Source organism: Cetorhinus maximus, chromosome 17 (assembly GCF_964194155.1).
Source record: "Cetorhinus maximus chromosome 17, sCetMax3.hap1.1, whole genome shotgun sequence".
NCBI lineage: Eukaryota > Metazoa > Chordata > Chondrichthyes > Lamniformes > Cetorhinidae > Cetorhinus > Cetorhinus maximus.
Genome location: NC_135895.1, coordinates 62,097,460 through 62,114,432, shown reverse-complemented (window position 1 = coordinate 62,114,432; position 16,973 = coordinate 62,097,460). Strand labels below are relative to the sequence as shown.

The following is a 16,973-nucleotide window of genomic DNA, read 5'->3' as shown; positions in this document are numbered from 1 at the left end:
CATATACACCTCATTAACCCTGAAAGTTAAGAGTATAAGATAGATATTGTAAATTGTTTCATCTTTCTGAGCTTGTATAATATAGTTTATTTTTTTGGTTCAAAACCCATGGCTTTATTCACTGAACAAATGTCTTAAATCTCAAACTTTGTCTCCTTTAAATAAAAAGTGATTTGTCCCTAACCAAATATTACCAAAAGCTTGGAGGTCTGGTCAAGGGTCATAACAGTGGCCAATCACATTTTGTAACTGATCTGGTGGGTAGAAGAACTGATCAATTAGTCTAAGGCTTGTGGAACTCTGAGGCCCCATGGGAATGTAATCATTTCTTTGGGCCCACACAAGAAGCAGCCTGATCGTGGTATTCGTGTTAGGATGATAGGTAGTGCATTGAAAGCAAGGCATGCCTAGATCCAATTCATGCACTGTCTCACTGATAGGGTTGAGAGTGCATAGTGGGAGGGGGAAGTAGTTAGTTAAATGTCAGAATCTGTGGAAAGAAAACATTAATGTATTGGAGCCGTAGAGTGCCAGGCAGTAGCTTTCTCCAGGGTTTCAAAATAAAGGTTGTAAATGTCATGTGGGTTCCTGCCTAGAACTACCAGTATGCAATGTCATGCAGTTTCCGTGAGAACAAGAATTCAGTGAAGTAGGCTCAGATGTCGCCAGCTATTATTTGGCAAAGCAACAGAGGCAATCATGTATTATTTTTTAAAACGCAATAACAGCATTCCTGCAAGTACAGTGCCTGAAATGTCATCCCTGTTATATTTTGTTGCATTAGCCATGTAGGTTTCTTGTGACACAAGGACACTCGGGGAATGGGACATTTTGTTGTGTAGCAAACAAATTGCACAAAAATGGCTTTGATACTTAGGCACTGACATTGAGTGCAACTCAGTTGAATATTTTTAAATGTCCTTACATTTACCTTTTGTAATTTTGAAATTAATTTATTTTCTATCCAAGTAGAAGAAAATGTTTTAAGAAATAAACTTGGATGAAGTGGGACAACATAAATAGTGATTTTTAGAAAAATTATTTCAAATGCTGAGGTGGATAGCTGTAGATGGAAGCCAGTTGTTGCATTCAGACTGTGATCCTTGAACTAGAAGGCTTAAGGGAGCACAGATGATAGAAACAAACTCTATTCTCCCATTCCCTCATTTCACCACACAAACAGTAATAAATAAAGGGAACAGAGCCAAGAAGTAGCTGTTAAGGCTAAGCCTTTTCTTGAAAGGAACTATATAGCGCATAAGCAACAACAATTGTGTCCTTGGAGAGGGAGCACGCGGTGTCTGCCGGCACTGTCGAGGCCTTCCGTGCTCGGTGGGCACCACGGAGACTGGGGTGTTTTATCGACCCCCTTAATCACATTTTGATTTAATGTTTGTAAGTTTCCTTTAAAATTTGTCTTTGGTTTTACAGTTCCCTAATTTAGGGGCTGTGTTTATTTTGTCCCTGGTTTTAGTAATTATTTTATTTGGTGGACTCTATAAGAGTTAAACAACAACTTGCATTTATATAGCATTTTTAAAACAAAAGGCCTAAAACCCGCTGTTAATGGAATTAATTAGGAATGCTTCAGGCCAGCATTGAACAATAGGAACCAGGTGGATAGATGAATATTCTGGATATTTCTCAGTTATATCTATTCACAATCAAGATGGCCCTGCACTTTCCAACCAATAGACCTGAGAGAAGAAAATAAGTGACATGCAGAAGATGGCCCTTCAGTACCATAGCTCTCCTGAGAGCTGGAAATTTGATATATTTTTTGTGTATGCTGACTGTATAGCAGTATCAGCACATGGAACTTAACATTACACGACACCAGGAGCCAGAGAGAAGGTAAGTTCAAAAAAGACAAGAGAATGGAAACAGGCCAGGTACAGGTGATTGTGCTTCACAAAATAAACTGTAGTTGCAACTGCTGTAAATATTCAAGCATTGGTGTTGCACCATCCAATATAGGACTACATGCATGCTGAACAGTGCAAGCAGCATGCGAAAGACAGAGCTAAGCGATCACACCAGCAAATGATCAAATCAAAGCTCTGCAGTCCTGCTACTTCCAATTGTGAATGGTGGTGGACAATTAACCCATCGGAGGAGGAGGCTTCACAAATATCCCCAAGCTCAATGATGAGGAAGCCCAGCACACATCAGTGCAAAAGAAAAGGCTGAAGCTTTGGCAACCATCTTGGACCAGAAGTGCCGAATGGACGTTCCACCACGGCCTCCTCCTGAGGCCCCTAGCATCACAGACTCTAGTCTTCAGCCAATTCAATTCACTGCACGTGAAACTAAGAAACAGTTGAAGGCACTGGATACAGCAAATGCTATGGGCTTGACAACATTCCGGCAGTGAATTGAAGACTTGTGCCCCAGAACTAATTAAGCAGTTCCATACAGCTACAACACAGGCAAACTGCCCAGATATGTCCTGTCCACAAAAAGCAGGACAAATCCGATCTGGCTAATTACCACCCCATCAGCAAAGTGATAGAAAGTGTAGTTGACAATGTGCTCAAGTGGCACTTATTCAGCAATGGCTTGCTCACTGATGTTCAGTTTGGGTTCCCCCATGGCATTTGGCTCAAAACTTCATTATAATCTTTGGGGTCCAAACATGGACAAAAGAGTTGAATTCAAGAGGCGAGGTGAGAGTGACTGCCCTCGACATCAAGACAGTATTTGACCAGATGTAGCATCAAGGAGTCCAAACAAAATTGAAAACAGTGGGAGTCAGTGGTGTGGGAAACTCTCCATTGTATGGAGTCATATCTAGCACAAAGGAAGATGGTTATGGTTGCTGGAAGCCAAACGTGGGGCTGCCAGATTATCACTGCAAGATTTCCTTGGGGTAGTGTCCTGGGCCCAATCATCTTCAGCTGTTTCATCAATAACTTCCCTCGATCATATGGTCAGAAGTCAATATATTCGCTAATGATTGCACAGCGGTTCAGTACCATTTGTGACTCCTCAGATACTGAAGCAGTCCATGTCCATATGTAGCAAAAGCTGGACAACATTCAGGCTTAGGCTGATAAGTGGATGCAATGACCATCTTCACCAAGAGAGAACTGTCACTTGTTTTATATTTGTTTAATATTCATGTACTGGAAGCTACGTATGTTAATACACAGGACCCTATTCTTTGCAGACAGAAAGAACATGGACATACACTGTGCCTGTTTCAGCTAAACAAAGTAAGCGACAACCATTCGCTGACTCATTCCTCAGGGCATTGCCTTGACCAATCAATGTCAAGCTGCCTGGTTTAAATTTCAGACAATGCTTGGCAGTTAACTGTCAGTCAGTGGTGCATTCTCCATGGCAACACCACTTGCCAATCAGCACTCTCCTTACATACAGTATAAATTGTTGTTTTTTCCCCTCTTATATTGCTATCTTGCAAGTGTCCTGATAAGTGCAAGACAGAAAGCTTAGATGCTTAGATATGACTTTTTTTTCAGCAACACCCTTTTCTTAAAATCCAATTGTTTTTATTTGGTTGTTTAAAATACACCCCCCCCCCCCCCCCCCCCCCCCCCCAAACACCACCACCAACAAGGCCATTTGTCACTGGTTTCTATGTTGTGCTTTCATAGAGCGCTGACCCTTGTTCTGCTATTACCACATTCTGCTCTTACCTTTTATGCCATTATTAGCACTTTCTTTAGTCTTTACCACTACCATTAACACTCCCATTGTCTTGTATCCATGACATGGTTGTCAATCTCTCCTTCGCTCCCACCTATCCCTGACCTCCTATCTCGCTCCACCCCCTCTTAAATAGTATAAAATCCCTCACATTTCTACTTCCCTTTAGGCCTGAACAAGAGTCATACGGATTCGAAATGTTAACTCTGTTTCTCTCTCCACAGATGCTGCCAGAACTGCTGAGCTTTTCCAGCATTTTTTGTTTTTATTTTTATTTACACTTCACAGGTATACTTTATGTGGATTTTCCCTGAATCAATCGACAGTGATTCTTAACTCCCAAGGGTTTATTCCTGTTCTTTTCTCAGCCTGGGAGCTTGCAATCTTAGAACTGCCTTTCACAGTGAGGTTTTCTTTTCCTGGAGACACTCCCTCTAGACAAAGTTAGCTGACTCTTCCAGCCTTGTTTAACTCCTCGCAAATTTTGTCTTTTCAATCTGACCACGAGCTTCCACCCATATTCCTGCGTGGCGAGCCATAGCGACTTTTTTCGCCTCTAGCTTCTCCCCCTCTCTCAGATTCAGAAAACACTGTCTGTGATACTCAGTGATATTCTAGGAAAGCTTGTACCTGACCTTTACAATATCTCTCTCTGCATCCTTCCCCATGGCAATGTGAATCACCTGGGATGTGTATCTAGTTGGAAATGCTAATTAGCTATCTTTGACCTTAAATGGACAGCTTACAGCACAGCTGTTTACAGCCCGATACTTTCAACCCCTTTCTGGGACTTTGGGAGACTCTATGGTCGGAATTTTCCAGCCGTCTTGCAGCAGGTTCCCCTGTGGCAGGGCTGGCAAGCCATTGAAACCCCCATTCGGATCGGTGGGACTGGAAGATCCTGCAGGCGTGAGGAGCTGGAAAATTCTGGCCATAGAGTCTACTCATTGTGAACTCAGAGATTGGTGTCTTTGTCTCCAACCATGAACATCTTGCACCATCGCCCCTCCGTTTGATCTTTAACTGCCCCAGGTCTGTTGTCAAGCAGACTTCAGAACAGGTCACGTTACCCCCTCCATTTTAGCTTAAACTAAAGACACAGTTCCAAAACATAACAATCTTTTAAACCTCATAATTGTAACAGTGACCTTTCTTGTTTTTTATATACTGTGCATACACTGTGGAAATTCAACTTTGTGAGATCAGGAGAGCTGGACTTGATTTAGGCTTTAGAAAAGTTTGTTTGAGAACATTAAATGGACACACAGTTTTTCTAGCATGTTTACTAAGGTCAGACATTGTTGGGCACCGTGGGGAACATAGAAGAGTTAGCTCTGAGGGCGTGGGCTAGAGGTGGACAGTGGAAGGAGTGATTTGGACATGGTGGGGCTTGGGGAGTTGGACATTGCAGGGTTGGGTTGCAGAATAAGACATTTGGGGTGGGGTTGTTAGGTTGGAAATGGGATGCAGGGATGGTTTCCCATTTTTAATCTTTTTGCCTCATCCACCCCTACCTGCCCTTGGGGGTTAAAATTCCCCCCTTTCCTCAGTCGATAACTTTAGCTGTGCATTGAGAAAAATTTTAAGATTAAAATATACTATGCTTTTTTGCCAAATTAATGAGCTTTGCTTTGCCTGTATCAAACTTGTTTTATGTGAAATTACTCTTCATCGTTGCCACACAAATCAAAACCTCTCATTAATCTGTGTTTAAGCTTCAGTGGGAATTGTGGCTGCGTTTGGGGGTGAGAAATAATGATTCTTTGGCAACAGTTTGTCAGTTGCCTGCTGGGAGATCCAGCAGAGCTGCTGTTCCATGCTGATAGCATTTCAGTAAATACACTGTGACTAATGTTCTTTGACCTGATGCATAGTAAAGTGTTCAGAATGTACCAATGATAAAAGTTATTCAGCAATGTCAGCGATCTAAACTGAGAAATCACACATACCACCTGGGTTCAATTGGTTCTGAATGAGCTTTTTAGATATTAATGGTTTATGGAAAGCTGGTTAGTGTATGCAAAGAATGTGTTTTAATGATGGGCTCAATTTGAATTGTGCTGGTTGCAAACTGTCAGATTGAAAATCAGGAATTGTGTAAATAAGGTGGATGACAAATTAAATCAGTAATAATTTAAAGAGAAAGGTGGTGATTATTTTCCCATATTTTCCACTAAATTTCTGTTTCTCTTTCCAGAAGTACAATTCCAAAGAATACTGTCTGTTCTCTGGTATCTGACCCACCACTCCCTCTCTTTTCCCAACCCTCTCAAATCCCAAGTGACAATTCTTGTGTGTGAGCCCAGGCAGTGAATATTGATGGTTTATTTCAGTAGTTGAACTCAAACCCATCCTAAAGCTGATGCCCACACCAATGCTTTTTCCAGAAGGGGGTCACTGGATAACATTCAGCAACAAGGAAGTTTGACTATTTTATTTTTCCTTCCCCCTCCCAAGCACGGTGATGGTGTGCCAATTGTAGTGCCCTTACTGCTACCTTAGAAGGGAGCAGAAAATTCAGTACGGATGCCTCAAAAATCAAACCTGGATCTTTCTGGTTTGTGTATCCCAGTACCGCACCATCCTGTCAATATTTAAATTAGGAACGGTCAATATTTTCAGATTTCAGCATAAACTGAACTTGCATCTGCAGTTTTAAGTTATTCTCCTTCTCACTTTAGTGGCTAAGTGCCACACCTTAAATGTTGTGTCCATGCACCCCTGATCCTGATGAGTTAACAATGTCCTTTATTTTTCTACACCCCTCAGATTGGGATTGAATGTGTGGGCAGGGGAGGTAAACACTGCTTTCTAAAGAACCTGTCTTCAGCCAGAGAAAAGGCAATGCGGCCTCTGAATCACCAGTTTAGCCACTTGACTTGGTGATCAGTTAAGTGTAGTTTAGTTGTGCAGTGCTGTGGCATAAGTAAGCTGTGGCCTGGGGTGATTGGATGACCCCTTGGTTATCTGTGCAGTGAGTTACCAATCTTGACTATGTTGTTAGCTATAGGCGTAAATCTTTACAACTCCTTGGGAAGAAGGTATTTGCTCCTTTTTGTGAAATCCCCACAGAGCTGCAACTTTCACCGGAGGCTTGATATGGTTTATTGGGTGACTGTGTTACTCGATTACATTGTATCTTTATTAAAATTCAGCTTTTATTTAATTTGAATCAATCCCTGTATTGCCTGAAATCCTTTTGATCTTATAGTCTTGCAGAGAAAGTGGGCAAGCAGTCAGTGTCCCCAGGAGGTATAAATACAATTTAAGCCATTATATCATGGACTTAGATGTGGTGATGTGATTTGTTTTGTATTTGTTGTAGTGGACAAATTCGGTCAACCATTGTGTACTGGAGTTGGGCGAGGGTGAAGCTCAGGGATTCTGAATGGGGGAGAGGAATGTTAAAGCTGTGAACCTAGAAATAGCAGTGCTAGTGTAGGGATGCAAAACATGGAACAAGGAACCAAGTCACTCAATGTATAATTTATCCAAACAAACCAAAGATATGTATGCATGTGCTAATATATCGGTTTGTCCAGTTTATCTGATTGGCATTGTAAATACAGCATGTGTGCATGGCAGGTTGCCCATTCTCTTTTCCCTTCATCCATACTGCGCTGAGTTGCTGCAATTTCTGCTTGGTCTGTGTGGCTTAGTGGAGGAACTGAAAGATCAAACTACTTAGTTCAAAATTACTAGAAGCTGCTTCAAATAATAAAACAAGTATTACTTAAATTTTATTTTCTCAAATCAAACTAAAACAACCTTGACAGGGCAAAACAATCTCTGCTGTTAGATCACCTTGAATATATCCTTTCAGCCATTGTACTAGACCAGAAAATCATTAGGATTATTCTGTAGTTGACAATTTATCATCTCATCTCTCTAAGAAAGGCTGAATGAAGGCAGCATACCTGGATGTCTCCTGTATGTCAAGGCCGATAATCACACAGAACTATTGGCACCTTTGTGACATTGGGTTGAAACCTTTTGTGACTAAATTTCCTCAGTTCATTGAAAACCCTTAAACGCTGATTTATAAAGAGTTTTTCTTTTAATAAGTATATCAGTTTCAGGATCTAATTTGAATAATGGTTCCATGGCCAAATAACCTGCCAGCACTCCCTGTCAAAGCTCGCAAATTAATAATTGCCATTAGGGAGAAGTACAAGAGTACAACTTTCACCTCTGGTACCAGGAAAGGGTCAATGCCTAAAGAAAACCTGGGGAGGGCAAGTAAAGGTCTTCAGAATAAGCTTCTAAATGCAGACAGAGATGCTTCAACCTTGCAATCTTCTAAGTGCTGTCATTAATTTGAAAGCTTGGTGATTTATTTGCTCAAAATAAATTATCCTGTAGCAGAATCTAAGAGGACTGAAGGACTAAGTTACCAAATTCTTTTTCTGATTAATATTTGTGATAAGAATAGAAATAATATTCCATCATGTAGGATCCTTACAGATTAGTATGGGCTGGATTTTTGTATAAGAAAAGAGCGATTGCAGGAAACTTGCATCTGAGTCCCTGTAACTTGGGCAGGGCTGCTATTTTGGACGGAGATGTACTCAGCCAGAGGGTTCGATACACTGTCTAAAAGATTGAGAGATTTGGGGTGTTGTACTTGCAAGCACACGATTAGCATTTTAGTCAGGTGCCATGGACACGATAAACTCCCTGACTGTGTCTACTTGCACCATGCTAAGCACCTAGTAACCAGTTGTAGTTTCTTCTATGGCAGCACAGTATTTGAGCTCTGTAAATCCAGGGTGAAAGCCAATAGCTGGAGAAGTTTGAGTTGATTAATTAGAAGTATCTCAATAAGAAACAAAGCATTAAAATGTATTTGCTTAAAAATGATTTGTTTCCCTTCTGGCATATTGACACCATACATTAAATAAGCCTAGTGACAACACTGCAGAAATTTTTTTAAATGCCAGTTTTCAGTTCAGGGTTCCTTCAGTGTTTGCATGCAGATGAAAATCAAAATTGGACATTGTTCCAAAAACTGTAGAAGGCATATTCTTATCTGATCAAAGAAGTGCTTCCAGGACTCTCTCCTCTCCCCCCCCCCCTCCCCGCCAAAAAAAACCCATTAATTTTTACTTTGTTCCTGATCGGGGTCTGTAATTTAATGTTTTAATCATGGTTAACAATTATAGATGAGACAGACTCAATAAAATTTATATGCACTTTATAAAAAATTCATAGTATTTTAAGCATTTATGTAAGTAATGCAAATGTAAGCATAGAATAGCTAAACAGTTTGTGCTTTGAAGTTGTTTTCTGAATATTCTGAGCACAATTTGATATTCATTGCAGATCGTGTCACTGTTTTTAACTGTTGGTAAAGATATCAAATTTTTCTGCACTTTTATCTTCTCTTCAATTGAAGGAGCCAAGTCTTGGTGTGGTATGATTTTGAGCCCATTCATCTTCTGACATGTTTGACAAATGATAATTTTTTATGCATGAACCTGGATGCCAAAGACCATTTGACAGTGGAACTTGCGTCTGACCCTGATCTTGAAATCCTCCTATATTCAAACGTTTTCCAGAAGGGGTCTCTGGCTTGTAATCAAAAGCAACAATCCTTGGTGTGCTGGTCTCCCCTTCTGATTTTTCTGTGCAAGGCCAGGTGCTCTTGTATACTAACTACTAAAAAGCATGGCACACTTTTGGAATGGAGAAGTAGAAGTAATTACATTGTTGGAGCTGGTGAAGAATGTCTTTACACATGTGTTGCTCTGATAGGTTTTTAATTTGCAGGTTATTTTTAAATGCCTCTTTTTATTAATTGTGAATTTCACTTGTTCAATTGAAGAGTTGAAGTCTAAGTGCCAAACCGAGCTGGAACTAATTGTGACACCTCAAATGAATTTGAATTGAAATTTTCAGTTGTCCAGCTGAATACCATGTTATTATCAGAATTTTTACAGGGGCAGCAGTGGACCCACCAGATGGAAAGTCGGGGGTAGCCTTGCTTCTGCCAGCTCTGGGAGCCCTGAATGGATTCTACTTGCATCCAGCACTACCTGGCATCGGGGCTCTGTTCTTTTAAGGAACATGATCCCACATCCGAGCTCCCAGCCAATTAGAGGGCCAGCAGCTCCCCAGTTCCAGCAGTGCCACATGGAGCCGTGGCCACTGCTGGAACAGCACATAGCCCAGTGTAGCAGGATGGACGTTGCCCCAGAACTGAGGTAAGTAGGGTTGGGGTCACTGGGCCCAGTCAGGCAGGCCCCAGTGAGGGAAAGGAGGGTGGTTTCCAGGTGGAGGCCCTCCCTGGGCTGCACGGTGCCTAATCAGGAGGCATCTGCTACCCCCCGAGTCCACTTGGTGGCTATCAGGACATACTTGGCAGTCTTGCCATATGGTAGCGGGCCCCCTGCCCTCCTCCCTGAACATCTCCAGAAGGGCCCTTTAATTGGCTACTTAAGGGCCTCAACTGATCTCTGGGCAAGAGGGTCTTCCCTGACGCTGGTGAAATGCCAGCAGTGGTAGGAAGGCACCGGACATGCCAACCTGCACCATCCCACCTGATTTTTGTTTTAGTTGTCGCAGCCCCACCCAACCTCTCAGTTCGCTCCCTGAAGCCTTGTAAAATCCCAGCCATATCATTAAATCTTTGGGGAAATTAGGTGTATTGTATTTTCATGGCCTTGGTTGGTGGCCTGGGTTTCATTTGCTATTTTCTTTAGCCTTTTGGAAGCACTGTCAAGGATTGATCTGTCCATTTACTTCTGATGTGGGTTCAAATTATGTACACAAAAACAGAATGAAAACCTCTTCTCAATCCCTGTTCTTTGCTGCCAGGAGGAATTCCACTTGAAATTAATTTAGGACTCCATGCCTCGATGGCACAGGCACAAAACTAAACGTTTCGACACAAATTGGCAGCCTTACTTAGCAATGCTAATGCTGTATTTGGTGTGAAATTAGGAATGTCACTTATGAGGTATAAGTAGAATATTGGGGTAGAAGATAGAAATTGCGTTTGACTGAGCCGTATTCAAAGCAAAATGCTGGAGAAATGCTTATTTGGCGACAGTGACTTAATTACTATGACACGGACCCACCAGGTCAAATGGTTTCCTCCTGTGATTCTCCTTCATCAACAAAGAGTGTCATTTTACCAAATTTAGGACATCAGTATTGTAAACTGGTAACAATGTTGATCTATGATCTCATCCTATGTTGTGCTTTTTCATTCCACTGGCAGCTGGCTAAAAAGATAAGAGAGAAGTTTACTCGCTACCTCGATGTTGTGAATCGTAACAAGCAGGTAGTGGAAGCATCCTACACGGCTCATTTGACATCACCATTGACGGCCATCCAAGACTGCTGCACAATTCCAGCTTCAATGATGGAGTAAGTATTTTCTTTCCCCCACTTCATAAATTCCAGCAGTCAATGTATCCATGATTGTGGCACGTGTGATCTTGTGCAATTGTAAGTTTCAGATACAGTGCAGTCATTCAAATAGGATTTCCAAGTCACTTTTTTCTGCTCTCTGTCTCCTGCTGAAAGTGCTGGTCTTGCTTAAATGCAGTTCCATAGTATTGCCAGTTTACAGGAGAAACTGGGAAGACCATGAACGCCATGACCACTCTTAAAATGCTTCCTGATGTGGTAATTGTTCAGAACCACACTGCTATTTCAGGCGCTGGGCAACTGTTCCATTTTGGCTTTAATATTAGTTTGCAGCCTTTGCTGACAATCAACTATTAATTTTTTGCATTTAGATTATACAATCTTTGAGATGCACCTGGAGCTTCTGTTGAAATTAGTTTCTTTATTTCACAGACAAGAGATTATTATTCCTACTTTTATCTGCCACATTGTCAATCAGAGTTGGAGCAGTTGTTTGACTGTGCAACTGTTGTAAGAGCCCTCAGTTACCACATTACCTAAATTAGAAGTCTCATTAGTTATTTGTTTCTTATCACTCATTGTGCCAGACAAACTAGTAACCAAACGACTGATAACTGAGTGGATGATAAAGTATATTTTGCTGCGGGGCTAAATCTTGGGAGTTAGATTGTACAATGAACTTTAAGTGAAAACAGCTTGCTGGACAATTAGGCATTCCAATTGATGGCATTTGCAATGCAGCCATATAGAGTAAGCTGCACTGGCTTCCCAAGCATAACCATTTAGACGTGACTGCACAATAAGTGCCTTTGGTACATCTAAGCGATTGAATGTGGATGTTTGCGGTAATGGGCTGGTTCATTAGAACAGAGGAAATACAGAATCCTGTTTCTGCCACCTATCTGGATGTTTGAGATAGTTGCTTTTAGGTCTGTTTCCAGTATGCTACTCAACCCACATCAATTGATAAACATCCAAATAAGATCTTAATCAATGAAGATATCTCAAATTGAACACAAAGGTAGCAAATCATTGAACTATGCAGCATTTAGCTACAGAAAATGTATTTATAAGTGCTGGCTGGTGCATCATTTGACTGTGGATTCAATGTTGAATTGGCCTCATTGGGACCAATGTAAACATTAATTAAACTAGCTAATGCAGTTATTTCTTGTGATGAATTGCCCAATGAGGATGCATGTGTTAGGAGCAGTAATAGGACTTGTCAAGAATGAAGTATGAGCTAAAAATATACAACAGAGGATCCAATTAATGACGAACGTAGTGGCTTTAATGCACTTGCTGTCCACTAACTTATCTGACTTTCTTAAAGGTTTTTGAAAATAAATGTCCTCAGTTTTTAAAAATTCTTCTGCTAATGGTACCTAATTATGATGAGATTCAGTTCTAAAAGCACAAGCACTCTCTGGTATCTCACCCAAGTGTTGAGTTAACTGATCTCTCTTTGGGTTGCATTGGAGTGTTACAGCTAACCTCTATTCCTGGGCTTAGGGGAGAAAGATTAACCAGAGTTCCTGCTCATGATGGAAAGTGAACATCTCGATATTAGATGAGGATAGAATTAGGTTGAGCTTTAATGTTCCATAGTTAAATTGCCTATCAACCCTAGCTGCCTTGACCATCATAGGATATAAGGCAAATATTGGTTTGTTTAATAAATGTTCCACTTAGGGACTGAGACACTCAAACTTTGAAAGTTCCAGGCTTGAGTCCTGTTCTATATTGATGTTACTGATGTCAACTTGACCAGCAATAGGAGTGCCACAATTAGCCTCAAATGCTACTGGAGGAAAAAAAAATGGCTAGGGTTCCATCCGTGATTGCTGTTTAAAAGTGTATGTGTGGTGGTCAGGCAAGGTCAAGTTTGGTCTTTAAAATGATGTTCCACATGGAAGAATAAGAATTGCCTGCTGGCAGTAGACACAGGCATGAAAAATTGCCCCTAGCTTAAACAGGCCGTGCAACCATTGCCTATCAGTCAGTCCTCCAAGAGAAGAGGAAATGTGAGAGATGGGGGAGATGAGGTCAAATATTCTGAAATAATAGCATATATTGCTTTGAGAGAGAATAAACAATCAGTAGATTAATGGAGAAGAGTTTTTCTGACGACATTAGAAACCTTGCCTGAGCATATATTTTCTTTCCGGTTTCCATATGCTGAAACGTCTCACAAAAACCTGTTTTGCATGATAAGGCCAGTCTGATTTCAGTCAATTTGGAATTTGCTAGAAGTCTGGGTTTTGATATAAAATTCAAAGTGCTGCCAAAAAAGCACAGTTTTAATGTTCTGCATTAGCTCCAGTTCACTAGCAAAAGCTGCTCAGTGGAATAGAGGCTGGCTGGCCTGGTGGGATTTTAATATGTGAAGTTCAAAGTGCTGAAGCACATCAGAGCAGATATCAATCAAGTCAGTGCCTCGCAAGTTGAAGGCTGAACTGACGTTTCCAAAGGGAGTCAGATCAAAAAGGAAGGCTGAGGCTGTGCAGTTTCTCTCTGGAGACTGTGTTTCGATCAGTTGTTCATTAAAGTCCGTCCAGGAAGAAGTTGGGGAAAAGAATTGCAATGATGTGACTGCTCTTGAAAACAGAATTTCAGTCTATCTTTTGATCACTCAGCCCAGGCAGGCAGAATCTCATCACAGCTGTAGTCATGGTACCCTAGGCAAGTTGAAACAAACAGGGATAGTTTTGTGAGAAATTGAAAGAATAGTAGTATGCAGCTTTTTGCAGGAAAGGATGTTAACCTTTTTATGTCATCTGAATATTCTTAACTACAGATATAATACGAGTTCATGTTAGGTCTATTTTCATCAATGCAGTGGATTCTTCCTTGCAGCAGTGTACATGTAGGTAGATCATCAGCACTATTATTGTTTTCTCAGTGTGCAGTGCAAGACTTGTGTCAAATATCAGGTGTGAACAAGCACCTTCATTTCATAGGGAAACTGCAAAGGGTAACAGAATATCGATGTTTTGTTTGTTTACACATGAACTTAGAAAGAAACACAAGAACCTGGAGCATTGTTTCCATGCTGGGTTTGCATATTGAATGGTATTATTGAATAAGGGCAGAAAAAACAGTAATAGGGACAGATGTGTCACAGGTGTCCCTTGGTAAATATTGGGAGCATAGAAAGAGATAAAGAAATTAGAAATGGGCAACTGAGAGACTTCCTATACCCTTCAACCACTCTAGCTTAGTAAGCGATGGCTAACTTTTCATGCATTTAAACTTATGCAGACAAGGGACTGAGGTCCAGGTGATGCTAGTGACAGAGTTCCACAGGCAAGAGAAGCACTGTATAAAGCGTTGCTGCTAGCATTTTGTACAGATGTTTTGTTTTGTATTCACACACAATCTTGATGTACAATTGCTATTTTTCTGGCATCAACATTTGACTTCAGTGCCAGTAACTTTATCATTGGACTGACAACCCAGCTATATTCCTTTGATGTTGCAAAATGTAGACTCTTTCTCTTATCAAGTTGATTGGTTTACTTGGCTTCAGAGACCAAAAACAAGGAAGCAATGTTCTCAGTAATCTGCTGAACAACAGTATTTCATCATTGGCCACATCAGAAGCCTTATTGCTTATTGGAATTGGAGATGGTGCATCTTTTCCATCTCTTTCAGTTGTTTATACACACTTACTTGGTTTGTGATTTGCACAGAAGTAGGTGGGTGCTTGTATCTGAAGAGATTTTACTACCCATATAGAGCAGAGGTGAGTAGACAACAGTCAACCTTTCTTGAGAGTTAATTGTCTCCTTATAAGTGACAGTGGCTTATTATTTGTCTACCTGCTGCCTAATTCTGTCCATTGAACATTGTAACTTACCCTTTTAGGTAGTGAAGTACATCATTCTAGAGAATTATCAGCAAAGAGGCTGTCACACTCAACGGTATCCACATGGCAATCAATGAAGTGTTTTCTGTATATTAAAGATTGCAGTTTCGTAGATAGGGCAAGTAAGATGGGCTTTCTTTCTTTGGTGCTGGGAACTAAACTTGGTGTAAAACTGACTCAGGTTTTCAAGATTACAATGGAAATTTCACCCCTTGATCCAAGCTAATCTTTCATTATGTTGAGGGAAATTGGATTTGAATGTAATGCCTTACCCAGTTGAATAGACCATCAGACATATACAGGAAGAATGGCTAATTGAGTAAGCCACCTAATGGCTAATAATACTTGTGGAATCATACCCTTGTATGATTCTACACCTTCAGGAGAATTGAGGTAGGGTTGATTTGATGTGCACATCATACACATCTTGTCAGTTGGGTCTGCTCATGCAGGCATTCAGAATAGCCAAGCTTCTTTTGTTGAAAGTTTATATGATTTCTTCAATCCGAATCACTGAATTTTGAATTTTTCTTCTGAAATATTTGTTGAATTAAATTCACAAAATGATGGGAGAGGACACTTGGCTCGCCTCATGGTTGAGATGATAGATCATGTGGTATTGGTCCATAAGTTTCACTTGCCTCCTGTTAAATCTGAAACTTATTGAACAAGCACTGAAACCTGCTTTTTCGACTCGTATTTGAAGAGTGTACAGGAAGGTGCCAGAACCTTACTCTAACAGGTTAACACCTTTCGATGAGGTGTGAAAATTGAAAGAGAATAAAAACCAGAGTATTAGTATTCTATCCAAAATCTCTCTTTCTCTCTTTTCTTTCCTCTCTCTCTTTCTCTCTCTCTCTCTCTCTCTGTCTGTCTCTCTCTCTCTATGTCTGTCTGTCTGTCTGTCTCTCTCTCTGTCTCTCTTTTCTCTCTATGCAAGCCCATTGTTTCTGCAGGGATATTTGTTTGACTACAGCTTGGCAATTGGTGCTCACAGAACAGATTTATGTGGAGAAGTGTGCTACCCAGTGACTTCGCGAAGTAGCCAAATGCATAATCAAGCCCATCTGGAGTGCTGGACCTCTAAGGGTGGATGAATGGTGGCAAGGCCACTGGCAACGCAAAGGATGACACCGTCAAAAACGCTGGGCACAAGTTCAAGCACTCAGATTGCAAACCCCAGTGCTTTTCTGAGATAGCCCAAAAGTTCACAGCAGCTTAGTGGAATATCATGAGTTCTTGGAAAGCATGTGGTTTGTACTGGTGTTGGTAAAAGTAGAGAAGGGAAATGTTGAGAGTGCGGATAATAAAACATACAGTGTCCTAGGCTTTATTAATAGCAGCAAAGCGTACCAGAGCAAGAAGGTTATGTTCAACTTCTATAAAACACTGGTTTGGTCTCAACTGGAGTATTATGTCCAGTTCTGGGCATCACACTTTAGGACTGATGTGAAGGCGTTAGGAAAAGTGCAGAAAAGATTCACGGAATGATTCCAAGGCTGAGGAACTTCAGTTACCTGGATAGATTGGAGAAGTTGGGACTGTTTGTCTTGGAGACGAGAAGGTTGAGAGGAGATTTGATAGAGGTATTCAAAATCATGAGGGGCCTGGATAGAGTGGATAGGGCAAAAACCATTCCCACTGGTCGAAGGATTGAAAATGAGAAGCAATTGGCAAAAGAAGCAATGGAGACATGGAGCCATGAGGAGAAACTTTTTCATGCAGCAAGTGATTAAGATCTGGAATGTGGTGCCCGAGTGTATAGTGGCGGCAGGTTCAGTCGAGGCATTCATGAGGGAATTGGATTATTATCTGAAAAGGAAGAATGTGCAGGATTAAGGGAAGAAGGCGGGAGTGGTACTAGGTGAATTGCTGATTTGGAGAGCTGGCGCAAATATGACAGGCTGAATGGCCTTCCTTTGTGCTGTAACAATTCTGTGATTCTGTGATGTTATGTATATAATATAGTGGGGTCAAATGGTTTTTGTTTGAAATTAAGGCCATTTCATACTTTACCAGGCTTCAATTACAGCTGCAAAGTCAGAATTGTTTTGTCACTGTG

At 40.9% G+C, this 16,973-nt stretch overlaps 1 protein-coding gene across 2 annotated transcripts in view; it reads left to right on the top strand.

Moving 5' to 3' along the window:
- Positions 1–16,973, top strand: part of cachd1 (cache domain containing 1) — a 182,247-nt gene that overhangs the window by 104,944 nt on the left and 60,330 nt on the right. For both annotated transcript variants that reach the window (XM_078561309.1, XM_078561310.1), the window contains one exon: positions 10,892–11,040. In XM_078561309.1, coding sequence (XP_078417435.1) covers positions 10,892–11,040 — 149 coding nt within the window. The remainder of the gene's footprint in view (positions 1–10,891; positions 11,041–16,973) is intronic.